At 47.0% G+C, this 26,268-nt stretch overlaps 1 protein-coding gene across 19 annotated transcripts; it reads left to right on the top strand.

Moving 5' to 3' along the window:
* Nucleotides 1-35: 35 nt before the first annotated feature.
* On the top strand, nucleotides 36-26,268 carry ADGRF3 (adhesion G protein-coupled receptor F3). 19 transcript variants are annotated; one of them, XM_072770780.1, is made up of 18 exons: nucleotides 37-379; nucleotides 1,747-1,869; nucleotides 2,190-2,307; nucleotides 5,871-6,043; nucleotides 16,393-16,763; nucleotides 17,750-17,810; nucleotides 18,211-18,378; nucleotides 18,862-19,035; nucleotides 19,560-19,778; nucleotides 20,318-20,527; nucleotides 20,996-21,139; nucleotides 21,315-21,511; nucleotides 21,896-22,075; nucleotides 23,007-24,389; nucleotides 24,880-24,921; nucleotides 25,011-25,073; nucleotides 25,485-25,540; nucleotides 26,134-26,268. In XM_072770780.1, exons 5-18 carry the CDS (start codon nucleotides 16,680-16,682, stop codon nucleotides 26,183-26,185), a joined length of 3,033 nt encoding a protein of 1,010 aa, XP_072626881.1. In that variant the 5' UTR covers nucleotides 37-379; nucleotides 1,747-1,869; nucleotides 2,190-2,307; nucleotides 5,871-6,043; nucleotides 16,393-16,679; the 3' UTR covers nucleotides 26,186-26,268. The 19 variants fall into 19 exon arrangements, 17 of the variants coding, with proteins under 17 accessions (XP_072626891.1, XP_072626881.1, XP_072626886.1 ...); XM_072770785.1 differs by lacking the exon at nucleotides 5,871-6,043 and having other exon boundaries at nucleotides 16,595-16,763; XM_072770778.1 differs by lacking the exon at nucleotides 1,747-1,869.

Genomic DNA, 26,268 nt, shown 5'->3' on the forward strand with positions numbered 1-26,268 from the left:
TGCTCACGCGGTCCATCCCCTCACGCCGCCGCTGTCCAATCAGCGTGGATCAGACAACACTAAGTCCCGCCTCCCAGATTTTCTCGTCGCTTCATTCGCTAGCGTCAAAATTGGTGAGCTGAAGTAAGGACTGAGTGGAGGCTAAAGGTCAATTTCCCAGGAGGCCTTGCTCCTCCCTGCCGCGAGAGGCGGGAGGTTTTGTGTTTGGTTCCCGTGGGGAGGTTTCGGGCTAACGTTGAGGGTAGGCTGATTTCCTACGAACCAGTTCAGGAGTACGTCAGGGAAGAGAGCTTAGTTCCCTCAAGCTGTGACGTAAAAGCCCGGAGAAGGAATGTGTGCCTGGCTCGCTCCAAGCTCCTGGCACGGTGCGCTGCGCGCGGTAGGTGCTCAGGATTCGTGATGAGAGGTCGAGAAGCCGGGGGGGCACGTCGGTGGCAGGCGCTTTGCAGTTTAAAGGGCCGTGAAAGGGCGCCGGAGACGTCCCTCAGGCCTCTCCACTCAGTCAAACTGCAGTCGCTAATGTCTCCCACCAGATAGAAGCACTGGTCTCCGCGTCCCTAGGGGTCTTGAAGTGCGTTTGCAGGAAGCGTGTGCACCTAACTGGAGCCGGTTGTAGAATGAACACTAGATCAATGGCTCGAGTGTATCCATCCGATAGTAAAATGTAGTCTTAGAGTTTCTACCACTTTTTTTTTTTTTTTCTTTTTGAGCGCCTTCTTTGCGGGAAACCTTACATAGGTTTTCACCAACCCCCAAAACAATACTATGAAGTGGCAGGCACTTTTCCCCACTTCGCAGATTAGGAAATCAAAATTCAGATGACCTGCCCTGCCCAGGATCAGACCATTCGTTACACAGCTCGGAAGTGGTCTACCCAACCCGAAGTGAGATTCTTGGCACCGGAAACCACTAAGGGGGCCTCTCAATCTCTGGGTCTCTAAACAAGGGTGATTATTTTGAGATCTCTTAGGTTCCTTATTCATTAAACAGTTAATTAATAGGCGCTCAGTATATGCCAGGCATATTATTATTTCCGCGTGTGTCTTACCTTCTAAAGTATGAGATGCTTGTGAGGTAATAGATACAAAGCCTCTGTCATCGGACCTGGTCCATGGCAGAGGATCAATAAGCTTGAGTGACTGTTTCCCCTCACTTGTCCTAAGAAGAGAATTTGTATCTTGTACATCCTAACATCCCCCATGTCCTATAGTCTAGTGCCTTGCAGATAATACATGGTTAATACATTTTGTTGAATGAATGAGCAAAGATCTCTTTGATGTGCTGTGCACCATCTGCTTTGAGGACATTAGAAATGTGAATCTCCCTTTAGGAGGGAAATTGGCTCTAATGAAAGGAAAACTATGAAACCACCTCCTTGAACATAAAAGTATTTCCTTTATGCATGTACTGTATTTAAATCCTTTCTGTGTATAGATAAGAAAACTGAATTTGCACTAAATAAGACTTTTGGACAATGTACTCATCATCTTACTCGTGCTGCACATAAATGTCCCTTTGCATTCAAGAAAATTTTTACGGGTGCCTGGGTGGCTCAGAGGTTGAGCGGTCCGTCTGCCTTTGGCTCATGTTGTGGTCCCAGGGTCTCAGGATCAAGTCCCGAATTGGGCTCCCTGCAGAGAGCCTGCTTCTCCCTCTGCCTGTGTCTCTGCCTCTCTCTGTTGTGTGTCTCTCATGAATGAATAAATAAAATCTTAAAAAAGATTTTTACGTACTGATGCTCAAAAGTGGGGAACAAGAAGAGATGCTGCAGGTGGCTTGTGACCAGTGTCCTGGCAGTTTCTGCATTCAGCATAGACACCCTCTGGATCACAGCTGCAAGCGTGGGAGCTGCTCCATCAGCGCAACCGGGTGAGAAGAGACGCTGGCTCTGACGTGCTGGCTGACATACAGTGAACTCACATTCAGTGGAACTGCCTGACCCCCATATTGGGGATAGGGAAACTGAGCATTGCACTGAACTAAGTTGTTGAGGTGAAATGTTTGTTGAAGGAGTTTGGATGAATATAATCTAAATTAAAATTGGATTCTAAATTAAAAAAAAAAAAAAAAGCTACCTTCCAAGGAATATGCTACAGATTTCATCCACTGTGTATTTCTTCTAATCAATATGAAGAGTTCTTAAATATTCATATCAAATTATTTCTTAAAGATATATTTATTTATTTTAGAAAGAGTAGGAGGAGGGGCAGAGGGAGAGGGAGTATCAGCGCAGATCCAATGGGAGCAGATCCAATGGGAGTACCAACTCAGCGCAGATCCAATGGGAGTACCAACTGAACCACCCAGGTATGCCTCAAATGATTTTTGATATAAGACCTGTAGGGGATAGAAAAAAAAAAAAAAAAACAACCTGTGTTTACCTATCCCTTGTCTGCCTCCTCACTCACTGAAGTTTATCTCTTCTACATGTCATACACTAATCACACTTTCTGCCTTCCAGAATGATCATCATAGAAAATATTTGTAGTAGAAGCAATGTTATCACCTTTGTAATATAACCTGGGGGGGGAAAAAGTGTTTTCACTCCTGACATTTCTGTTTTATTTAGTCCTAAGTAAGAGGCTGTCAGAAAAATAGAGATATCTAGAAATTGGAACTTAAAGATTAATATAGTTTAAAAACTCCAATATAAGTTATTAAAGTGGTAAAAAATGGTCAGGGTTCCCCGAGGATGCTTATAAAACAGCGATGATTTGGTTTCCATTTTAAAATAACAGTAATGCCTTAATACTAATCAATTCTATGATTCACAAAGGAATTTGGCATCTTACTAGATCATCTTTTTAAAAAATAATAATAATTTTTTTTTATTTGAGAGAAAAAAAGCATGAGCAGAGGGAAAGGGAGAAGCAGACTCCACACTAAGCAGGAAATCTGATGCAGGGCTCAATCCCAGGACCCTGAGATCATTACCTGAGCCAAAGGCAGGCACTTAACCAACTGAGCCACTCAGGCACACCTCACTAGATCATCTTAACAAGCCTGAGCAATGGGCCTAATTGTACAGAACAGAATAACAGAAGGAATATATGTCTCACCCAAGGCACCCAGTATGTGGTAAAACTGGAATAAGAACACAGATCATCAAACTTCCATAATTTCTCCACTACACCTTGCTTCTACAAGTTACCATGGTAAGATCCTTAAAAGGGGAAAACTCTCAAGTCAAGGCTAGAGGTGATTGGAGGGGGGTGGACACTAGGGAAGAACTGAACAACCTCATTGAGTTGCTTATTTTTTCTTAAAAATGGAATTCCCTTGCTAGAGTAAACCTTCTCAAGTTAGGTTTTGTCTGCCTGGGCTTTGCTGTATTTTACATATTTCAAACATAATCCTACTAGGTAACAATGTGTAGAAATTCTATTTGAGTGGGTCATCAATCCAATTCTTGATTACAGGGGCACCTGGATGGCTCAGTTGGTGAGCATCTCCCTTGGCTCAGGTCATGATCCTAGAGTCCGGGGATCGAGTCTAGTATCAGGCTCCCTGTGGGAAATCTGCTTCTGCCCCTGCCTGTGTCTCTGGCTCTCTCTCTCTCTGACTCTCATGAATAAATAAATAAAGTCTTTTAAAAAAAATTCTTGATCACAGAAAAAGTCTGTGCAACATACTGGGATTCAGCATAAGCTAATGCTGCTTTGTACCTCCTACCTCCCTTGTCAGTAGAGGAGGGTAGTGTCTCTGCTATTCTGGGACTTGTCACCCCACCAGCCTCCCAAAGGTTTTCTGGCCATTTTTGTTCCCTTCATCTTTGAACACAAACTTAGTTGTGTCCGTAGTCATGCAAAACCCAGAGAGAATTAGTGTAAACGTTCAGAAGGAACCAGGAGCCTAGTATGATAAGAGTAAAATGACAGGTCTAGTAATTTATTTAGACTCTGCATACATAACCATTCTTGTTTTGGAGATGAGGGATTATTTCTCTTTAATAGCCATTATTCACGAACATGACTGTTATATATAAAAAGAGAAATATTTTTATCTCAGACAGGGGTGCCTGGCTGGCTCAGTGATGGAGCATGCAGCTCTTGATCTCGGGGTTGTGAGTTCAAGCCCCACGTTGGGTGTAGGGATTGCTTAAAAATAAAATGTTTTAAAAATTGATCTCACATAAAATTTTATATTGGGCTTATTTTGAGCATCCTTGAAGTTCTGATAGTGACCCAGCATCTGTATTTTCTTTTTTTTTTTTTTAATTTTTATTTATTTATGATAGTCACAGAGAGAGAGAGAGAGAGAGAGGCAGAGACACAGGCAGAGGGAGAAGCAGGCTCCATGCACCGGGAGCCCGACGTGGGATTCGATCCCGGGTCTCCAGGATCACGCCCTGGGCCAAAGGCAGGCGCTAAACCGCTGCGCCACCCAGGGATCCCCAGCATCTGTATTTTCTGAGCAGAGAATTGATACCTCTCCTACACAAACATCCCTCTCCCCATTATTATTGCACCATAATGGAAGCAGAACTCTAGGTAAACCAAGTACAGATCTTTCAGATGGGTAGCCATAGTGGCATGACCCCATCTCCTTATTCTTTATTCCTTTCTCCGTATTCCTTTTTGGCTCATCTAATATCAGATCTGCAGATATAACCAAATATAACCACTATTTTTATTATTCCAGTTTGAGCATAGAGCCATACAAGATACCCCTCCATTTTTTTTAAGATTTTATTTATTTATTCATGAAAGGCACAGAAAAGCAGAGACATAGGCAGAGGGAGAAGCAGGCTTCCTGCAGAGAGCCTGTTGTGGGACTCAATCCCAGGATCCCAGTATCACGACCTGAGCCAAAGGCAGATGCTCAATCTCTGAGCCGTGCAGGTGTCCCAACACCCCATTTTTGAGTAAGAATTATTTTTGTCTTCATGGAACCGAGATCACTGGAATTGAGATCAACAATTTTCAGTGAAAGAGAAAGGTACTAGCAGAAAAACCTAAGAGCAAGAGAGTAGGAAATATTGCCATGCTTCATTTTCCTGTAGGAATCCCCAAAAAGCTGAGACAGAGGTTCAGGCAATAGTTGCCAAATAGATGTCTACTACATAAGGCTTTGAGATCTTCCTTGTAACACCCAAGGCTGTGCTGCCTGCTGAACTGTAGCAAAAGCCCGCTCTACTTTCAGAAAACAAGACATACAAATATGAAACAATGTGTAGAAGTTACAACTTCATTATCTTTTCCTGTATCCTTGTTGAACTCTAGCCATGTGTCAAATACAGAAACCATTACAGACCTTGGAGATACAAATTTGAATAAAACATGGACTCCAGGCAAGGAGTACATTATTACTGCATTCTGTGAATGACCAGTACTGCCCTGGCTCTTCAGTTTTTCTTCCCTCCTCCCCTCACGACCCCCTTTTTAAAAAGTTTACTGTTAAAAGTGTGAGATATTTTGTCTTAGAGAATTGACTTAAGGATAAGAAACCAAGAGAATCAAAACAAAACTCTAAATAAAGACTTTGAGATCTTATAGATACTGATTTAATATTTAGATAATCAAGGAGATAAGATATGGAAATAGCTCTTTGATAGACTAATGATACTTAGCCTTTCGTTATGAAATGTCCTATTAGTTGGCATGAGCTGCAAGAAAATAAAAGGTTCAGCAGATGTAAAAGCTAATTATTGCCACGGAACAGATCACACAAAACTTAGTAACTTAAAATAACAGCCATTTTATTTGCTTTAATTCTGTGGGTCGGGAATTGGGATTGGGTTTAGCTGGGCAGTCCTGCTAGTCCTGATGGTCTTATTACTATCCCAAGACAGCAGGAGTGGAAACCGTGAGGCCTTTCAAGGCCTACGCTCAGAAGTCACAGTGTCACTTCTGTCTCATTCTCATGGACAGGGCAAGCAAGCAGCCCAGCCCAGATTCATGGGAAGGAAAATAGATTCACCTCTTAATAGATGGAATGGCAAAGTCACCTGGCAGTAGAGCCTGCACGGAAGGATGGGGAGGCATTATTGCAACCATCTTTGCAAACACTCTGCCACCTCAGATGAGCTACAATAGCTAAAAGAGTAAGTATGCTTCATCAGGAAGAGATTGGGAACCAGTAAATGATGCTTGAATTGTTTTAAGGTACTAAAAAAAAAAAAAAAAAAGACTGCTGGGACCCCTGGGTGGCTCAGCGGTTTGGCGCCTGCCTTAGGCTCGGGGCGTGATCCTGGAGACCTAGGATCGAGTCTCGCGTCAGGCTCCCTGCATGGAGGCTGCTTCTCTCTCTCTGCCTCTTTCATGAATAAATAAATAAAATCTTTAAAAAAAAAAAAAAAAAAGACTGTCAAAACAAACTAAACAGTAAAAATCCTTGTCATGAGGCTTTGTTTACTCAACATAATCTGTCTCTTACTTCCAAATCTCCCACTCATCTCAACCCTCTCCAGTCTGGTTTCCAACCTCACAAGCTCCACTGAAAAATGGCTGTTTCCAGGCTCTTCCACTTTGTTGCTAAATCACATGGACACTTTCAGACTTCTTTTCTGACTTTTCATCAGCTTCCACTGCCTGCTGCTGTTTCCTTGAAACATCTAACTCCTTGATTGCTCTGAATTTCTTTTATCTTTATTCCTATCTTTGACTCATCCTCCCAGTGCTCCCCTGACACACTTATGGGTTTGGGTTCCCACTGTTTCTCTGTGCTTCCACAGCATCCTGTGCATACTTCTTTATTCATACTTACATGTTATGAAATTATCTATTTTCTTATCTGTCTTACTGAACTCTAAGTGCCTTGAGGGTAAGGACCACATCTGTAAACCCTGGACCTAGCATAATGCCTAGTACTCAGTAAGTCCTTGGTAAGCTTTTTTTTTTGGGGGGGGGGGTAATTTTATGGTTTTATTAACATAAAATATGGCATGCACATAAGCTGTCTATTAATTTTCTTTGCTGCATAGCCTGCCATTGGGATTGGTGACTCTGATGGCCAGGTGGACTGCTCTTTCCACAGTGGCTTTGAAGTTCTCAGAGGAGACATTGTGAGCAATTCTGCACAATAAGATTTGTTACACATCAGTAGCACTTCAAGCTCCTTGACATTGTAGACTAAGAACTTCTGGAAGCTTCTGGGCAGCGTGTGCTTTGTTTTGGTGCTACTCCTATAATCAATACTGAGTATCAAGATCTGGCCCTTGATCTTCTGCACACTCTATTTCCTCCAGTTGCACTTAATTTTGACATTATTGGTCTGGTTGGTGCCAGAGGAACTTCTTTGTCCTCTTTTAAAAATCTTGGGCTTCACTAGAAGTCAGAGCGCAGCCATGGTGTGGAGTAGGAAATGGCTGCCACCTCTGCTGGCAGCGAGCAGCAAGGAAGAGAGGGGCTTTAGTAAGTTTTCACTGAATTAAATTAGACTATGAGGAAATAGAGAAATGTATGTTGCTGGCAGCAACAGGTGCTGTAATACTTTTCATACTCATTGCCCTGGTAACTCCAGTTTGGAAGAACATACTTCCAGGAAATAATCTGAAAGATAAGAATCTCCATTGACAAGATTCAGAAAGAGCCATATTTTATCATTGCAGGGGGGAAATTCAGACAATCAAAATGTACAATGAATTAAGGACCCAAACTGTAAACTATGGTAAATCAGTGGGATAAAATATATAATCATTAAAAAGATAAAGGGATCCCTGGGTGGCTCAGTGGTTTAGCGCCTGCCTTCAGCCCGGGGCATGATCCTGGAGTCCGGGATCGAGTCCCACATCAGGTTCCCTGCATGGAGCCTGCTTCTCCCTCTGCCTGTGTCTCTGACTGCCTCTCTCTCTCTTCTCCCTCCCTCTCTCTCTCTCTCTCTCTTTCTCTCTGTGTGTCTCTCATGAATAAATAAATAAAATCTTTTTAAAAAGTGGGTACAAAAAAAAATAGAGGAAACTCCAGTAAATAATGAGTGTTGGCAAAGATGAGGAGATATTGGAATTCTTGCGTGTTGTTGCTAGTGTAATTGCAAAACGATGCAGCATATATGGAAAAATCCTTGACAGTTCCCCAAAAAGTTAAACAGAGTTACCAGATGACCCAGCAATACCACTCCTGGACTGGTATTCATAATAGCCAAAAAATAGAAGCAACCTAAATGTCTATCAACTAATGAATGGATAAACAAAATGTGAACATTCAAACAATGTGATATTATTTACTCATAAAAAGGAATGGGGGACTGATACACGATACAACATGGATAAACCTTTAAACATTATGCTAAGTGAAAGAGGCCAGGTACAAAAGACCATATTCTATATGGTTCCCTTTGTATGAAATGTCCAGAATATGTAAATCCATAGAGACAAAGTGGAATCATGATCACCAGGGGATAAGAGTGAAGAGGATTGAGAATAAGTACTAGTGGGTATGGGATTTATTTTGGGGTGATGAAATGTTCTGGAACTGATAGTGGTGATCATTGTACACCCTTGGGAATATACTAAAAAGTATTGAAATGTACCCTTTAAAATTTTATGTTAAGTGAATTTTATCTCAATTTTTTAAAAGTAAAATAGCATTACATTAAAAAGAAAAGCACAAAGATCCAAATGGTAATACAATAATCAAAAATTTAAGTTACTACATGGATTCTATTTGTTCCATATTGCTTCTGTAACAAATTACTACAAATACAGTGATTTAAGACAAAACAGGGATCCCTGGGAGGCGCAGCGGTTTGGCGCCTGCCTTTGGCCCAGGGCGCGATCCTGGAGACCCGGGATTGAATCCCACGTCGGGCTCCCAGTGCATGGAGCCTGCTTCTCCCTCTGCCTGTGTCTCTGCCTCTCTCTCTCTCTCTCTGTGACTATCATAAATAAATAAAAATTTTTAAAAAAGAAAAAACAAATGTCATATGGTACAGTCATGAGGATGAGACATCTGAAGTGAATCTTCTAGGATTAAAATTAAGATGTCAGCAAGGCTGCATTTCTTTCAGAGGCTCCAGAGAAGATCCATTTCCTTGTCTCTTCTAGCTTTTAGAGGCTGCCTGCATTCTTTGGCTCATGGTCCCTTTCTCCATCTTCAAAGCACATCACCCCAACCTCTCCTTCAATTGTAGATCTTTCTTTTTTGTTCCTCACAAAAAAGGAGGAACATTTCTTGTTCCTTCCTTGTATGAGGACCCTTGTAATTACATTGAGTCCACCCAGATAATCCAGGATAATCTCCCTATCTCAAGATCCTTAACTTGATCACATCTATTATTCACATCAGAGGGGAAAAACATTTGAAAAACTGAACAAAGCCACAGGGGTCTATGAAAAAATACAGAAAAAAAAGAAGTCTAATATTTGTCATTAGGGGATCCCTGAGTGGCTCAGCGGTTTGGCTCCTGCCTTTGGTCCAGGGCATGATCTGGAGTCCCGGGATCGAGTCCCACGTCGGGATCCCTAAATGGAACCTGCTTCTCCCTTTGCCTGTGTCTCTGCCCATCTCTCTCTCTCTCTCTCTATCATGAATAAATGAATAAAATCTTTAATAATAATAATAATAATAATAATTGTCATTAGAATTCTAAAACCAAAGGAGAAAGAATGTGATGCAGAAAAAATATTTGAAGAAATAATGGCTGAAATGCTCAAATTTGACGGAATACATAAAGCTACATATGCAAAAAGCTCAGTGAATCCAAAACAGGGTAAGCCTTAAAAAAGCCCAGCCCACCCACATAACAGTCAGGACAAAGGAAAAAAACTTGAAAGCAGACATAGAAATGATACATTACTTACAAGGGAACAATAACTATGGATTTTGCATCAGAAACCATGAAGGTCAAAAGAAAGTGGAACAAGATTTTTAAAGTACAATTGATCCTTGAGCAACTTGAGGGTTAGGGGTGCTAACCCCAGCACAGTAAGAAATCTACGTATATCTTTTGACTCCCCAAAAACAACCACTAATAGCCTACTGTTGGCCAGAAGCCTTACTGATAACATAAACAACATATATTTTGTGTGTTATATATATTATATATTGCATTCTTACAATAAAGTAACTTAGAGAAAACAAAATATTAAGAAAATCATAAAGAAGGGACGCCTGGGTGGCTCAGCGGTTGCACGTCTGCCTTCAACTGAGGGCGTCATCCCGGTCCCTGGATCGAGTTCCACATTGGGCTCCCTTCAGGGAGCCTGCTTCTCCCTCTGCCTATGTCTCTGCCTCTCTCCGTGTGTCTCTCATGAATAAATAAATAAAATCTTAAAAAGAAAATCAGAAGGAAGAGAGTGGAGGGGGAGCGGCAAAAGGGGTGAAGGAGAGTGGGAGGTACAGGCTTCCAGGTATGGAATGAAAAGAATAGGTCACAGGAATAAAAGATAGAGCATAGGGAATATAGTCAATGGTATTGTAATAGTGTTGTATGGTGCATGATGGTAGCTACACTTGGTGAGCTATGCATGGTAAGCATGGCACAAGGTATAAAGTTGCTGAACCACTATGTTGTACACCTGAAATTAACATCATGTGTCAGCTATTCCAGAAAAAAAGAGGAAGAAAGAAAAAGAATAAAAAATGCATTTATAGCACTGTACTACATGTATTTATTGGGGAAAAAATATTCATCTAAGTGGACCTGTGCCATTCAAACCCATGTTATTCAAGGGTCAACTGTGCTACAAAGATCATATAAAAAAAGATCAAAAAAAAAAAAAAAAAAAAAAAAAAAAAAAAAGATCAACTTCTTCATTGTATTGATGTGAAAAGAGAGGTCTCCGGAAAGATTAAATGGTTGTCTTGAATCACAAAGTTCTTTAATTCTGTAACTTAACATAATACCACTTTTCCACCATCACAGCTTCCTTGGCTTTTCTGAGCATGTATCTACACACACATTCCTTTGGCTGCAAATAACAGAAACCTGCTCTAACTAGCTCAAGCAAGAAGGGAAATCATTAAAAGAAGTTGGGTCCCTAATGGAACTTAAGATCAAGAGTGCAAAGGAGCATCAAGAATAAACTAAAGTTGAAAAAGTGGACTCTTCTTACTTCTGTTTCTGTCCACATGTTAGCTTCACTCTCCCTTTGAGTGTGGACCGTTTCCCCAGTCCTCTCCACAAAACCAAAAACCAGTAGCTGCTTTTTATATGTGGCAGGTCCAAGCTCAGGCTCTCACTAGGTCCTGGCTCCCAGAATATCTCAGAAGAGAGAAATGTTCCAGCGTGGCATTAGATGTGTCCTCACTGACTGTACTGTACTCAGGGAGCAGCAGCATGACTCTTATAAGGTGACTACTTTCATAGTAAACCTGGGATTATGGGTGGAGGGTAATTCTAGGAAGTGAGTCAGTAAGAGGAATAGAATCACTGACAATAGGCTTCCAGAACAAGTACCTACTATTTTTTTGCTCTTGGCACACAGTCTCCTGAGGCTTGTAACATACTGTTGAAACAGATTTTCTAGGTTTACTAACTTTATGAAATCTACTCATTTGTCTATTTTGTTATTAATTAAATGAAGTTTTCCAGTTTTCTCTTTCTCTGGAATATTGAAATAAATCTCGTTATAATCTCGCATGGTGTTGGCAAGGAATACTTACTCTTTTCTTCTCACGTTTCCACCCAGGAGAGGGAGCTTCTCCTCCCCAGAAGGATATATAGTCTTTGTTCCCTCTCCCTCTTCCCCAAGGAAAGAGCCATTTAATTGCTTGGTAAGATGTGCAGAATAAACTCTGGGTGATCCCTCTTTGGGAATGGCCAGTCCTCCAGACTCATTCTGAGCAAACTCGTCCCTACAAGGGAGACCCGGAGATGCTTGGCTATGGCAGGGACTGGCTTAGGTAAATTCAGTTCAAGGAGGATGTATTGAGAAGTGCATCTGGTGAAGATCCAAACCGTCTTCTCTCACTCAGCTCTTCCAGTAATAAGCTCCTTGTGATCCCCAGCTGGTCTGACTCCCATGTGTGCTTCTCCATTACATGCCCCTTCTCAAACCTGAACACATACTTTTTCAAACTCAGAATAAAATTGTTCTTCTTTCATGGAGTCATATTACCATCCTGTAGCCTTTTGTGATTTGTATAAGACATTTCATATTTTTCCTTGCACATCACAGCTTTGTTCCCAATGACCACATTTGCTGAATTAAGGACAGCTAAATAAGTAAGGTATTCATGAGCTGACTTTCAAAGAACTGCTTGATTCTTATGCACATACTTTCCACACTCTCACCTGATTTTATATTATATTGGTTTCCTCTCCTCCTCAGGAAAAGAAGCCCTTTTGAAGAACTGTATTCTTTGTTGGATCAAATGCTATCTCATTGTATCTTTAATGCATTTTTGTGGCCAGAAATTCCTTTTATTCTATATTTAAATTGATCCATCATAATTCCCTTTATCTAAATTCCTTTGATTCAAAGTCAGAAGACCCAGCTTTAAGCTTTAATTCTGTCTTCCACAAGCTGTGTGATTCCCTGGCTCCTTTTCCTCTTCTATAAAGTGAGAGAGCTGGAGTAGATGGAGTAGATAATATTGAGGTAGGGGGAACTGAAAAGGCTCCATTTCTCCTGTTTCCCTGCAAGGCCCTATTTGCTCACGTTCTATATTTCAGCTTGCATCTGAGTAAAAACCAGAGAAGTTACATTCCCACTCCAAAGGGGAACAAGAGAATTAATCATTCTCTGAGTTTCATCCTCGGCCCCCAAACACCTGACAACATCTAAGAAGAGCCGGATCCCAAACCTGTTCTAGGACACTAGCTTTGAACAAACCTTGGCTGATGCTGGCATCAATAGTTCCCACCTTCAACAGTTTATGAAATAACAGCAATTCTTCACCGGTCACTCACCTGAGATTGGACCCTACCCTGGATTCCTGAAGGAACATATTTCAAAGACCCCTTCCCAATGTAAACCCCTGACACCCAGCAACAAGGAGATTTTCCTTTCTGAGCCTCCCAGACACTCCATCTATTCTCCGTCACTCACACTATTCAGTATATTCTATTTTCACTTCCCCCTGGCTCACATTTGACTTCTATCCTGCACAAAGCCAAGAAGCTTCTTGGCTGGTTCTGGATCCAGACCCCCCTCTGGATCCTCAGACCCAACCTGCCTGCATCAGTATTTCAGCTAAGGTCCTTTCCCAACATTTAATGTCATTCAATGTTTCCAGTAATGTCCTGTCATGTCAGGTGGAAAGAGACTAAGAAGTTAGGATTCACATGGGATAAAAGTCTAAGCTACATTTATTCTTTAGTAACCTATTAGTAGTTTACATAGTAAAGGAAGTAAAACCTCCTAAAATAACCTGTTTGAATATAGATAAGAGAAACCCAGATTACAATCCTTTGTTTTCAAAGACCCTGCTGACATGGTCTGGAGGGCTCAAAACACAAAGGAATGGAAAGGAAATTTCTTTCACCCAGGGTACAACCTACGATCCCAGAGAAGCTGCTAGCAGGGATAGAAACCTAATGGTTTCCAAATTTCATTAGGCATGTAGGACAGAGGCCAATAGCCTTACAGTTGACCTTGGACTTGGGAGTAGGTAGGTGGCAGCAATTAAGTACCTGTTTGCCTGAACCCCACCCTAAGCCTGAGACCTGATTCAGCCTCTGGATGCTTCCTGGCAACCTGGGACACCTGGGCAAACTTGAAGGACTCTGAACCTGGTTGGTCCACAAGAAAGGAGTTGAGAATGTTAAGATTTTTTTTTAAGATTATTAATTTGAGAGTGAGTGAGAGAGAGCACATGCACGCAAGCAGGGGGAGGGGAAGAGGGAGAGGGAGAAAGAGAGACTCTGAAGCAGACTCCCCGTTGAGAAGAGACACTGCCCCCCAGATCACGACCTGAGACAGTCAAGAGTCAGTTGCTTAACCCACTTAGCCACCAGGTACCTCAAGATTTGATACTTTTTATTAAGACTTTTTTTTTTCATTATAGAACAAAATTGAAAAATACAGAACATAGGAAAACATGCTAAATCCTACCATTTAGTTACAACCACTGTTTATGTCTTGATGTGCTGCTGCTGCTTTTCTTTTTTAAAAGTAGGCTCCATGCTGGGTGTGGAGCCCCACATGGAGCCTGAACTCACAACCCTGAGAGAAAGAGTTGGACACTTAAACTACTGAGCCACCCAGGTGCCCTGTGGTGTGTTTCAATTATTGATTGGTTCATTTTTTTAAAATTTTATTTATTTATTTGTTTATGATAGTCACACACAGAGAGAGAGAGAGAGAGAGAGAGAGAGGCAGAGACACAGGCAGAGGGAGAAGCAGGCTCTATGCACCGGGAGCCCGATGTGGGATTCGATCCCGGGTCTCCAGGATTGCGCCCTGGGCCAAAGGCAGGCGCCAAACTGCTGCGCCACCCAGGGATCCCTGATTGGTTCATTTTTTTAAAAAGATTCTATATTATATTTGAGCATGAGCAGGGGCAGAGGGAGAAGCAGACTCTCTGCTGAGCAGGAAACCCAGTGCAGGCTCGATCCCATGACCCTGGGATCATGACCTGAGCCAAAGGCAAACCATAACTGACTGAACTACCAAGCCACCTTGATTGAGTCATTTAAAACAAATATTACTTAGGGCCTCTGGTACACGACGTTAAGCCCTGAGGAATCCTGAAGTAAAGTCAACAGACACTTTCTCAGCCTGTAGCATTTCCTTCCAATCTTTTCCTTTTTACTTTTTTAAGATTTTAGTTATTCATGAGAGATACAGAGACATAAGCAGAGGGAGAAGCAGGCCCCTGTGGGGAGCCCGATGCAGGACTTGATCCCAGGACCCCAGGATCACACCCTGAGCCAAGGGCAGATGCTCAACCACTGAGCCACCAGGTGCCCCTCCTTCCAATCTTTTGTAGGCATTTTTGGTACAGGCAAAAATGTTTTAAACTTCTCTCAAATTGGAGATCCTTGGGTGGCTCAGCAGTTTGGTGCCTGCCTTCGGCCCAAGGCGTAATCCTGGAGTCCCGGGATCGAGCCCTGCATCGGGCTCCCTGCACGAAGCCCGCTTCTCCCTCTGCCTATGTCTCTGCCTCTCTCTCTGTGTGTCTCTCATGAATAAATAAATAAAATCTTAAAAAAAAAAAAAAAAAAGAAACTTCTCTCAGATTACAGACAGTTCCACCTCTAGTCCCTCCTCCTTGAGAGACCCTGTCCAGCATCATCCAGGACTGCTTCATGCTTTGACTGATGCACTCTGGTGACTGTGCCAGATGCTGCCGGGGAGGCCCCATCCCCTAGGCCCCTCGGTAGACAATTCCCAATGTGCTGACGGCCTCACACATCCAGCTTCTCAAACTTGATTCTTCACCATTCTCAAGTTCTCTGAAATCAATTATTAACAAAGTCTTTGTTCCCATGCATATAATTCTTCTGTGTGTCTGCTACGCTTCAGCAGCCATCCTAGCAAGGGGAGAGTTGAGGTGGTGGTGGAAATAGAAATGTGTTGGGGCTAGATTTTTGCCCTGGGAACTCTGTGTGTGTGTGTGTGTGTGCATACTCACGCGTGTGTGCATGTTTAAATCTATGCTTTCTTTTTTCAATTAGAAAAACACATGCCTATGTTTCGAAAAAATATATATTAAACAGACACATCCACACCTTTAATCCCCTTCCCCAGAAGCAACAGTTGCCACCTTTCTGATATTTTTCCAGAAATATTCTAGTATAAAAAGCACAGCTATTTAATATAGATTCCCTTTTTTATGTAAAAGTAGCATAATATACACTTTAAGCTTCACCATATATATTGGGATTCACTGCAAAATAGAGTTACTTCACTTCTTTTCCACAATGTTATGTTGTTTGGAAATGTCCCTTTTGAATGGGCATTTTGGTTGTTTAACATATTTGCTATCACAAACAACTCTGCCTTGAACGTACTTATACACACATTTTTGGATGCATGTATCACTATACTTCTGTCAACATTGAATATGATCAATGTCTTATCTTTTGATAATTAGTGACAGAGTATTTTCTTATTTCATTTTTTTAACTTTTTTGTTTCCTGATTTTTGTCTTTTTTTCTTTTTTGTTTTCAATTTAATTTTCTTATTTCAATGTGGTATCAAACTATTGATAATTCTTTTCAGTAAACTGACTTTTTTTGGGTTTTGCCCATTTTCTATGTTACTAATGTAAGATAAAAAAATTCTTATGTTAGGCTAGCCTGGGTGGCTCAGCGGTTTAGCGCCGCCTTCAGCCCAGGGCCTGATCCTGGAGACCCGGGATGGAGTCCCACTTCGGGCTCCCTGCATGGAGCCTGCTTCTCCCTCTGCCTATGTCTCTGCCTCTCTCTCTGTGTGTCTCTCATGAATAAACATATAAAATCTTAAAAAAAAATTATTATGTTAAAAGTAATTATGTTAAGGTTGGCCCTTTTACTCAATCATCAGGCTACAAACATGTTGTCTTTTTTTTTTTTTTTTTTTTAAGATTTTATTTAATCCCTCTCCAGGTCCCAGAGTTTTTGGTTCAGACCCCAGGGGGAACCTGCACAGACCATTCTCACTAGGGCATGTGGGTTCCAAGTGACCCCACAGAGACCTAGATGCCCATGTGACTCAGTCACAGACTGTAGCACTTCCTCTGTGAATTCATTCCGCTGGCTCCCATCGCCTCTTCCTTCCCATCCCAGCTCTGCTGAGCCCCGCCAGCTCTTCTCTGAGGAAATTTGCATCATGCAGCAGCCGGAGGACTCCTGAGGACTGCTTCACTGAGCCATGGTCTGTTCAGCTGCCCCCGTGCTACTCCTGGCCATGACTCTCCCACTGGTGGGGTCACCAGTAGCCCAAGCATCCCAACCTGTGAGTAAGACTGGGGCGAGGACCCAGGGAAGGTCTACAGAGGTGACATAGGGTGACATATGTCATCATGAAAGGCAGCAAGGTGTGGATGAAGGGACAGGTGGCAGAGCAAAGGCTGGAGGGAGAGGAAGTAATGTAAAAACAAGAGACGCCAGTTTGTTATAAATCTTTGAGAGGTGTGGGATGGCTTTTGTTTCTTTGAGTCACTGTGAACTCCAGTGATACCAGCTGCCCTCTGGATACAGGCTCTCCCGGTCAAGGTTACAATTTAAAAATGGAAAGAAAAGAAGAATTTTCCAGACTTGGAAACCATGGGCATAGAGGACAGGAGAGAATCTGAAGAAAGACAGCAGAGTCGAGATCAGCACTTTTTGGTTTCTGTTTTTTCCCAGGAAGACATCTGTATCTCTCTCCATATCCGAATCCATACCCATATTGACATGTGTATCTGTTTTTAGATAGATACCCACATTCACATACAATATTGAGAGAAGGAGGAGTTGGTAAGGAATTAATTTACACGAACGAATGAACGGGGGACTAAGGGAAGATGCTGCCTTATGCTTCCCCTCGTGGCAGTTCCTATGGAGGAAACAGAAGTCCCCAGGCTTCTGCCCCCACCTCACCCCCAGCTCTGCCCAGCCCTCCCCATTGGGGTTCCAGACATAGCCATTTCAATTAGAGGCCCAGGGACAGGTAAATTCAGGAAGGAATTAAACAAAGCATGTTGACTCTCCAGGGTGTGCCTGGTTCCTGGGTTCAGCGGGGATTTGCAGGCCCTGGGAGAGTCCCAGGGACTGTATCCCTGGCGCCTCCTACTAGAAACCTGCTTTCCTCTTCTGAGGTGCTTGCTTGATTCTGGCAAAAAGAAGAGCTTGGAAGAGATGGAGTCATGCTAGGTTACTTGGGCCAGCACCTGAGCAGCTTGGGGAAGAAGGTGTCCCTGGAAGAAATCTCAGAGATCTCTCCCCTGTGCTCTGTTCCAGGGACAGAATCAGGCTGGAGGGGAACTGGGGCAGCAATTGGACCAAAAGAGTGGAGCAAGTGGTAAGTGGATGGAGTGAGCAGGAGGAGGAAGGAGGGAAGAGAGGAAGGACTTGGGGGTGGGGAGCAGAGAATGAGGCAGAGGAGGGCATACAGAGGACTGGATCCACGGCAGTCCCCGTGGTCACACAGGTCCAGAGGCCAGGTCTCTAGCTGTGAGGCCTTAAGAAAATCATTCATCTTCGAGAGCTTCATCTATGAACTGAGGGTTTGGGAGAGGGTGACATGGCGCCTTGTGTGAATGCACATGGTCAGTGAGGGGTTACAACTCTCTGGAGTCTCATCAGCACCTATCTGGGCTGTGGGAGGTGGGATCTGCCTTGGGTGCTGTCAGGGCAGTGTGCAGCCAGGTGTGGGAGGCACAAGAGGACCAGCCTGTGGCCTTGCCACCTCTCCTCTCCAGCCGCTGCCTCTGCCTCTGCTCCTGTAGAATCAGCGCTGGCCTCGGTCTATGTACAGATGGACTTTCCAGATCAGACCTGGCCACTGGCACTCTCCGGGACCCTGACTCTGCCCCTTGCCTCAGCTTCCTCTTCCCCAGGAACTCTCACTGGCCTCAGCCTCACGACAGGTAGGGGGCATTCTACTGAGCCCTGCCTCTCAATGGCTCTTACATCACTTGTGGGGGACCGGGGGCTCAGAGAGAAGGGGACACGGGCGTCCCAGGCCTCCTGCAGCCAGCTTGCCTGAACTACTGCCGGCCCCTCCCATTTCCTGGAGGGTCTCCAGGCCAGCTCCTTCCCCACCTCCCCACCAGACAGACCCTTCCCTTCCTGCTCCATGTCCTCATCTTCTCAACTTTGACAAAGACCCTCTTGGGCAGATGGTGGTGGGCTCAGACTTCTCTGCCCTCCCCTCCCCTGATGACGGCCCAGCAGGACCTCTGCTGCTTTGAACCCTGGCTGAGGGGGCAGTCCCTGATGGCTGGGGCTCTTGTGACTCTGGGATGGCTCCAGACAGCCAGCCCTAGAGCCTCTCAGGTATCAGGCAGTTGTTCGTCCTACCTGGCTGGCTCACTCAGCCTGCCCGCCTCTTGGCCCTCCCTCTGCCGCAGAGTGTAATGTCGACCACGAAGGCTACAGCCATTGCGCTTGCCTCTCTGGGTACCAGTGGAACGCCAGTGTCTGCTCCCATCACCAAGCCTGCCAGATGCCTCACAACCACAGGCCCTGTGGTTGTCTGGTCTTCAGCCCTGCAGAAGCCGGGTACTGCCAGTTGCTGCCACCTGGTGAGGAAGGTTGGGAACGTGGAAACCAATGAGCCCAAGGGAAAGAAAGCGTGTATTTTCTCTTCTCTTACCCCCAAATCTCAGCCAGCTGGCCCAAGCCCAGGACCTCCGGCGGGTGGGAGAAATCCCAGTTACCCTGGCGGGTCACAGACCCAAGCTTGGGACCTGAGTAGTGAGACTAATGAACAACAGGGCTCCTGAGACACATGGACAAGGAGAGAATGTGCTAGAGCACCTATTGTTGACCCCAGAGGGCCAGGATGGGGCTCCAGCAGCCCCAGGCTACCCAGAGGAGGGCAAATCATGGGCCACAAGGCTCCCCTGTTTGGTCCCAATGACAGGGTCCTCCAGCCGGACTACAACACCTGCACTCATCCAGGACAAAACAAAACAAAACAGTGCTGGGGGTGGTGGGGAGGGAGTGAGGAGGAATGGGATCCTGAAGATGGGGTAGGAGTGAGGGCCTAGCCGCAGAGGGCCACAGTTCCTGCTCTAAGGGGCTGCTGCCTCCTGCCTCCCTGCAGCCCCCGGAACACTGAGCCCCAACTCCTGGGTGCAGACGCCTGGCTCCACTCTCAATCTGACCCTCGTCAAGAACCATGAAACCACTGACCTGGACTGGTTCCTGCGGCCCCCGGGCAGCCCCACACCCATCCTCCTGCAGCCAGGGACACATGTGTCCCTGACCTCTAGCCCGGGCCAGGCTGTCCTCAGCATCCTCAATGTCTCCCATAAATGGGCAGGTAGCCTGCCTGTCCTGCCTCTTGTCTCTCTGTCCTCCAAATCTTTTCACCCTTCTTTCCCCTGCTCCCCTTACCTTCCTCCTCCTCCCTCTCTTCTCCTTCCTGTTTTTCTCTCCCCTTCCTTTCCCTTTGCATCTTTCCATTTATTTATTTTGGGGAAGCAAAGGCTAAGAGGCCTGCTGATGTGAACGATGATCACAGAAGAATGCTGAAGGTAGGGGGTCCATTTTGACAGAGAGCAGACCGTGTGTTTTGCTTCAAGATGTTGCAGTGGCAGCAGGTGGTGTGGGAAGGGCATCCCCTAGTGGGAAAGGAGCTCACCTTAGCATTCATGGCTCCAGGCTTAAAAAAAAAAAAAGGCAAGGGCCTCTTCTCCAGGCCTCTTCCTCCTAGAAATCCTTTCTGGAACAGGGATCTTGCTGGGCTTAAGCCTCAGACCGGGAGAGCAGAGCTCAGGTGTGGCTTTGGAAGCAGCAGAGCTTCTGTGGCACAGGTGGGTGCTGGAGGAGCCTGGAGGTGCAGCAGGTGTGTATCTGCAGGTGAGTACACGTGCTGCTTTGAGGCTCAGGGCTTCAGGTGGGAGCTGTCCCAGGTGGTGAAGGTGGCCCTGCAGGCGACAGATGTGACTCGGCTTCCAGACCAGCTCTCCATTCTCTCCTCCACCTGCGTTGGCTTCCAGCTGACCTGCTGCATCCCCAGCACACATCTGACCTACACAGCTTCCTGGAGTCCTGAAGAGGGCAGCAGAGGTATGGTGGGGACAGGTGGCAGCTGGCTCCCCAGCTCACAGGAAGCAGAGGCTGCAGTTCCACCTGGGAGTTTGGGTCCAAGTCCAGCACTGCACCCCACGGGCAATCTGATTCTGTTGATACAACAATAACCACCCGAGTGTAGATAACTGTGGGCAGAATGTGTTCCATGTGTTCACACAATCTTAATGAACTCTTGCAACATACTCTGTGAAGTTTGTTTGATGAAAGTTCCCATTTTACAGATGAGGAACCTGGCTTCAGGTCCTGGGGCTACAGACCCCCAGGGGCTCCTCACCAAAGTCTAAGCTCTACTTCCATAGTTCAATGCCCGCGTGCCACTCAGTTCTTCCCCACTGCATCATCTGCTTTTGAAGTTGCTAGAAAGACTTAAAGGACATCTCTGGGCCTGCCGGGTTCCAGGTCCCTTCCGGGCCCAGTAACTGCCCTCCCCCCCATTGCCTTCAGCTTCCTCAGTGGACACGCCAGGCTCCCAGTGCTTTGTGTTGACCGTTCAGCGCTGCCCTGCGGCCGACACCACATACACCTGTGAGCTGCAGAGCCCAGGGCTGGCCCTTCTCAGGGTTCCCATCTCTGTCACCATCATCCAGGGTATGCTGGGCTTGGGGTCCAGCCAGTTGACCTCCACCTGCTGGCCCTGGGCACTCCTCGATGTCCCCCTGCGCAGGAGCCCCACAGCCAGTCTCCAGAGCCTGAACGGGTTTCTGCCCGGGGAAAGGCTGGGGCTGGACTGTGGTTGCCAAGCCTCTCTGATGCCCTTCTTCAGATGGCGACACCACCTGCCCTGAGGACTCCTCAGCTGTCACCTGGAATGTCACCAAGGCTGGCCACGTGGCACACGCCCCGTGTCCGGCGAACAGGACGGGCTTGGTAGAGCGCACCTGTGGGCCTGATGGGGCATGGGAGCCCGTGCGCAGCAGCTGCACACGCACAGAGCTTCTGGCCCTGCATCACAGAGCCTGGGTAACGCCTCAGGCCCTGCTGCCCACGCGCCTCTGCCTCAGGACCTACCCCTTCCTCACTCGGGACCGGCTTTAGAAGCCTTTCCCCCACGGCCCGGCCTCAGGTCATTCACCTTCCCTGAACTAGAGCCTAGCAGAGCCCCGGAGTGCGGGCGGCAGCCGTAGAGTGGAGCGTGCTATTCTCGATCTCATTCCCACCAAGGGTCTGTCCCAGGAACGTGGGTGTCAGTTCCTTCCATGTGGCTCCCTCGAGCTTTGCTTCCTGCTCCCTTGGGGATGGTGCACAGGGTTGCGGAGGAAAGAGCTGGATGGGGGAGGAGCGGCCCTTCCCTCGTGAGGACTCACCCACTCCACTCCCCAATTCCGGCTGTCTCATCTGTCTCAGCTGCTACAGGCAGGCCAGGGCTGGCCTGCTGCGGAGGTGTCCCAGATCCTGGCACAGCTGTCGGAGCAGGTGGCAGTGGTGAGCTCGCCCTCTGACTTATTGGCGCTGCTGGGCACCATATCATTGCTGGCCAAGGTGGTGGTAGACACAAGAATACAGCTTCCCCGCAGGGCCCTGGAGGTGAGAGTTCTGAGCCATGGCAAGGGCCAGCTGGGAGGTGGGGACCCGAAGCTCTTTACCTCTGGGCATTTCCATCCCCCTGACATCACCATGGGCTGTCAGACAGCAGAGCTTTCTAGGAGCTGAGCGTCTGCTCCCCTGATCCATCTCTCCTCTCGGATACCAGTCCCCAAGGCCATGGAATGTGGAGAAGGTCTGATGGTGGAAACACATGGGAGATCAGAGAAGGCAGGAAGAGGTGTGAAGACATGAGTTCAGAGGCATTCATGCACATGCAGATGCATAGATATGGTGTGAAGACACCCCCTGCCCCCAGTTCCCTGAAACACACACACACGATACCTACATGGAGATACATGAACACTCTTGGCTTTGCTGCACTCACCGAAATCAGCTCTCGATATGGGCAACAGTTGGTAACCAATGAGCTGCATCCAAAAGAATAACCAGGGGCAACCACTCTACACACTCTTCCTATCTGGGAATGTATATCACATATGGGGGGACAGACGCGTGTGGCCTTCTACTTCAGAACATTGTGCCCTCTAGCATGGGCCACCATTCTTAGCTTTATAGACCTAGAGGGGTCAAAGAATTGAAGAGGGGCCCCCTTAGGGCCCACGTGCCCCAAGTGATGATGGACGGGCTGGGGAGAAAACTTGTCAGATGGAGAGGCTGGATGTGCATCAGGAGACCACGTACTTGAAGCCACCCCAGTGGTTAGCTGAACAGCTCCCCATTCTTCCCATGTAGAAACTCTCCCTTCACAGGTCTGTTTTCTTCTCCCCCTTTCTCTTTACCCTTGGCTCTTCTGCTGGACCAGGAAAGGTGAGATTGGGGCCTATAGTGCCCTGTACCCCTGGCCCAGTGCTGTTGGCTCTAGCAGCCAGGGCTCATCTCTCCATTGGGATCTCTCTGTTGGCTGTCACAGGCTCTCCTGAAGACCACAGACAAGGTCCTAGACATGGACACCAGCTCTCTGTGGGCCCCAGCACAGGCCCAGGAGCCCTCAGCGGGCTCAGATCTCCTGCTGGCCGTGGAGATCCTGGCACGCAGCCTGTGCCCACGGGATCACCCTTTCTCCTTCAGCTTGCGTAACGTGAGGCTGCAGACCCAGCTCCTTGGACCTGCATCTCCTGCTGACTACAGAGCCTCCTTCTCCACTCAGCCCCCATTGCAGGCACACATTCCCAGACGCTCACTGGCCCCTCTGGGCCATAATGGAACGGACATCAGTATTACTAGCCTGGTACTGCAGAAACTGGACCACCTTCTGCCCTCAAACTATGGACAAGGGCTGGGGAGCTCCCTCTATGCCACTCCTGGGCTGGTCCTCGCCATCTCCATCATGGCAGGCGGCCAGGCCTTCAACCAAGGGGAAGTTATCATGGATTTCGGGGGCACAGATAGCACTTCCCACTGTGTGTTCTGGGACCACCATCTCTTCCAGGGCAAGGGGGGCTGGTCAGACGAAGGGTGCCGGGTGCAGAGCGCCCGCGCCAACTCGACCTCTCAGTGTATCTGTAGGCACCTCACTGCCTTCTCCATCCTCATGTCCCGAAACACTGTTCCAGAAAACCCCACCCTGGAGCTGCTGAGTCGGGTGGGCCTGGGGGCCTCTATCCTGGCACTACTTGTGTGCCTGGGTGTGTACAGGCTGGTGTGGAGAGTGGTGGTGCAGAACAAAGTTGCCTACTTACGCCACACGGCCCTGCTCAACGTGGTGCTCTGCCTTTTGGCTGCTGACACCTGCTTCCTGGGAGCCCCACTGCTTCCTCCAGGGCCCCGAAGCCCACTCTGCCTGGCTGCCGCCTTCCTCTGTCACTTCCTCTACCTGGCCACCTTTTTCTGGATGCTGGCTCAGGCCCTGATGTTGGCTCACCAGCTGCTCTTCGTCTTCCGTCAGCTGTCCAAGGGCCGAGTGCTCTCCCTGATGGTGGTCCTCGGCTACATGTGCCCAATGGGGTTTGCAGGCGCTGCCCTGGGCCTCTACCTACCCCGAGGGCAATACCTGGGGGAGGGGGCATGCTGGCTGAATGGGAAGGGAGGGGCGCTCTATGCGTTTGTGGGGCCAGTGCTGGCCATCGTGGGTGTGAATGGGCTGGTACTAGCCATGGCTGTGCTGAAGCTCCTGAGACCTTCACTGTCCGAGGGGCCCCAGGTGAAGAAGCGCCATGCCCTTCTGGGGGTGATCAAAGCCCTGCTCGTTCTCACTCCCATCTTCGGCCTCACCTGGGGGCTGGGCCTGGCCACGCTGCTGGAGGAAGTCTCCATAATTCCTCACTACATCTTCACGATTCTCAACACCACCCAGGTGGGTGACAACATGGTGGCTGTGCTTTTCATCCTTTGACACAGTCTAAGCCACGGCCAGTCCCTTCTTAAGGAGGTGTCACGGTGGAGCGGAAGAAACAGTCTCAGGAATTTTAGTAGACTTAGGTTTGGATCCCAGTTCCTCCACTGACTAGCTGGAGAACTTTGGACAGACCTCTGTGAGCTTTGGTTTTCTTACCTGTAAAACAGTATCTGGTTTTGCCAGGGAAGTCCGAATTGCCAGAACCCCAAAACTTGGGCATCTCCCTTGTGACCAAAGCAGTAAGAGAAGCACCTGAAACGGATTCTATGCACCAGATGATGCTAATGTACAGAAAACTCTAGATGGAAAAAAAAAAAAGGAAAACTCTAGATGGGAAGCCTCACGACATGAATTAGCCAGGACAGAGGCTGAGGAAGAGGAGAGGGAGAGTTGATTTCGGGGGATTCCTCCCTCGTTGACTAATGTATCCCCATATCCCTCTTTTCAGGGTGTCTTCATCTTACTGTTTGGTTGCCTCATGGACAAGAAGGTGAGTCCGCCCACCTAACCCCCGGCTGACCTGCAGTGCCCGCGTCAGGCCTTGGGCTGGCATTACCTGGGCCTTAATCTCTCCCGCAGGTACGAGAGGCTTTACTTGAACGCTTCTGCCGCACCCAATCCCCCAACTCCACCATCTCCCTGGTGAGCTGCTGGCTTCAGATCCTCAGTTCTCCCGCTGAGAGCAGCCTTCCCGAGAGGAGACAGGCACAGCTAGAAGCCAAGAGAAGACTGGGGCTGTCTTGTAGAATGAGCATGTTTCAGGTTCTAACCAACAATGGAGACAGGAGCCCGGTTAGAGCAGTCAGAGTCAGGCCCCTGGGCTCCTGGAGACTCATTTTGTTTCTGGTTTTTCCATTTGAAAGTCTGCCTTCAGTTACTGTATGAAGGGAAAAGTTAAGATAAGCATGGGAGTCAGCGTGGCTGAGGGCGAAGTCCCTAGGATTTCTGTGGCCCTGGCAGGAGGACAGAGGAGGACGTGATGGGTACAGCCTCATCAAAGGGGAATTGACAATAACAATCGCTCTGCAGTTGGGCCACTCTGCCCCTTCCTAGGCTACGTATGAATCCCACGTCCCAGAGCACCGTGGAGGAAGAAGTGAAGACGCCAGGTGAGAAGCAAGCCTTCCTGGAAGCAGTGTGAGCAGCACGGAGTGAAGCTGAGTGTAGCAAAGGGCTTCCTGGCAAAGAAGACTCCTCTTCATCTAGCTGTCCCAGCCCAAGGGTTGGAAGACAGACTTTTCCAGCATAGACATTTCTGGATGGGGTGAGGTGGAGGCCTGAGAGAGCAGATGGCATAGCACCTTCTATTGCTTTCACAGAAAGCTGGGGGGACTTTTACTACCAACAATCCTTGATTTAGTTCTCTGAAAATTCCTTTTTGCACTGTCCAATTTTTAATTATCCTGAAAAACCCTTGCTTCAGAGGAATTGCCGTTGATGGGCTTAGTATCCAGAGGGGAAGGCAGCCTTGCAAGTTCTTCAGCAGCCCAGAGCTGCAGGGTGAGCCCTTTCATGGGGAAGGCAGAGCTCTGAGGGAACCACACACACAGCCTGTGTTCCTCCTCCTCCAAAGGAGTCAAGGGAATGTGTCTGAATCCACCAAGGTGGGCCCTGGCCCAGTGCTCTGAGAGCCCCTCTGCCCTCCCAGAGTTCAGCAAGGACAGGCTAATATTTCCACTAGTCACGTTCCTTTCTCTTGCAGGTCACCTGTCCCCACCCCTAAGCTATTCAAGCAAAAATATCGTGAAAACTAGCTAAAGCTGCCTAATGAATAAGCTTGCCTCTTCAGTAAACATAATCAATAGATATTAAAATTCGAAATGATTGCAAGTAAAAA

The sequence above is a fragment of the Canis lupus genome, chromosome 12 (assembly GCF_048164855.1).
Source record: "Canis lupus baileyi chromosome 12, mCanLup2.hap1, whole genome shotgun sequence".
NCBI classification, from domain to species: Eukaryota; Metazoa; Chordata; class Mammalia; order Carnivora; family Canidae; genus Canis; species Canis lupus.

What these genes read in the sequence shown, in the direction of transcription:
- ADGRF3 (XM_072770780.1), top strand. Translation starts at nt 16,680, where the DNA reads ATGGTCTGTTCAGCTGCCCCCGTGCTACTCCTGGCCATGACTCTCCCA. An exon ending in TCCTGAAGAGGGCAGCAGAG is followed by an intron (nt 20,528 to 20,995) that starts GTATGGTGGGGA and finishes CATTGCCTTCAG; the next exon opens with CTTCCTCAGTGGACACGCCA. An exon ending in CCAACTCCACCATCTCCCTG is followed by an intron (nt 25,074 to 25,484) that starts GTGAGCTGCTGG and finishes GCCCCTTCCTAG; the next exon opens with GCTACGTATGAATCCCACGT.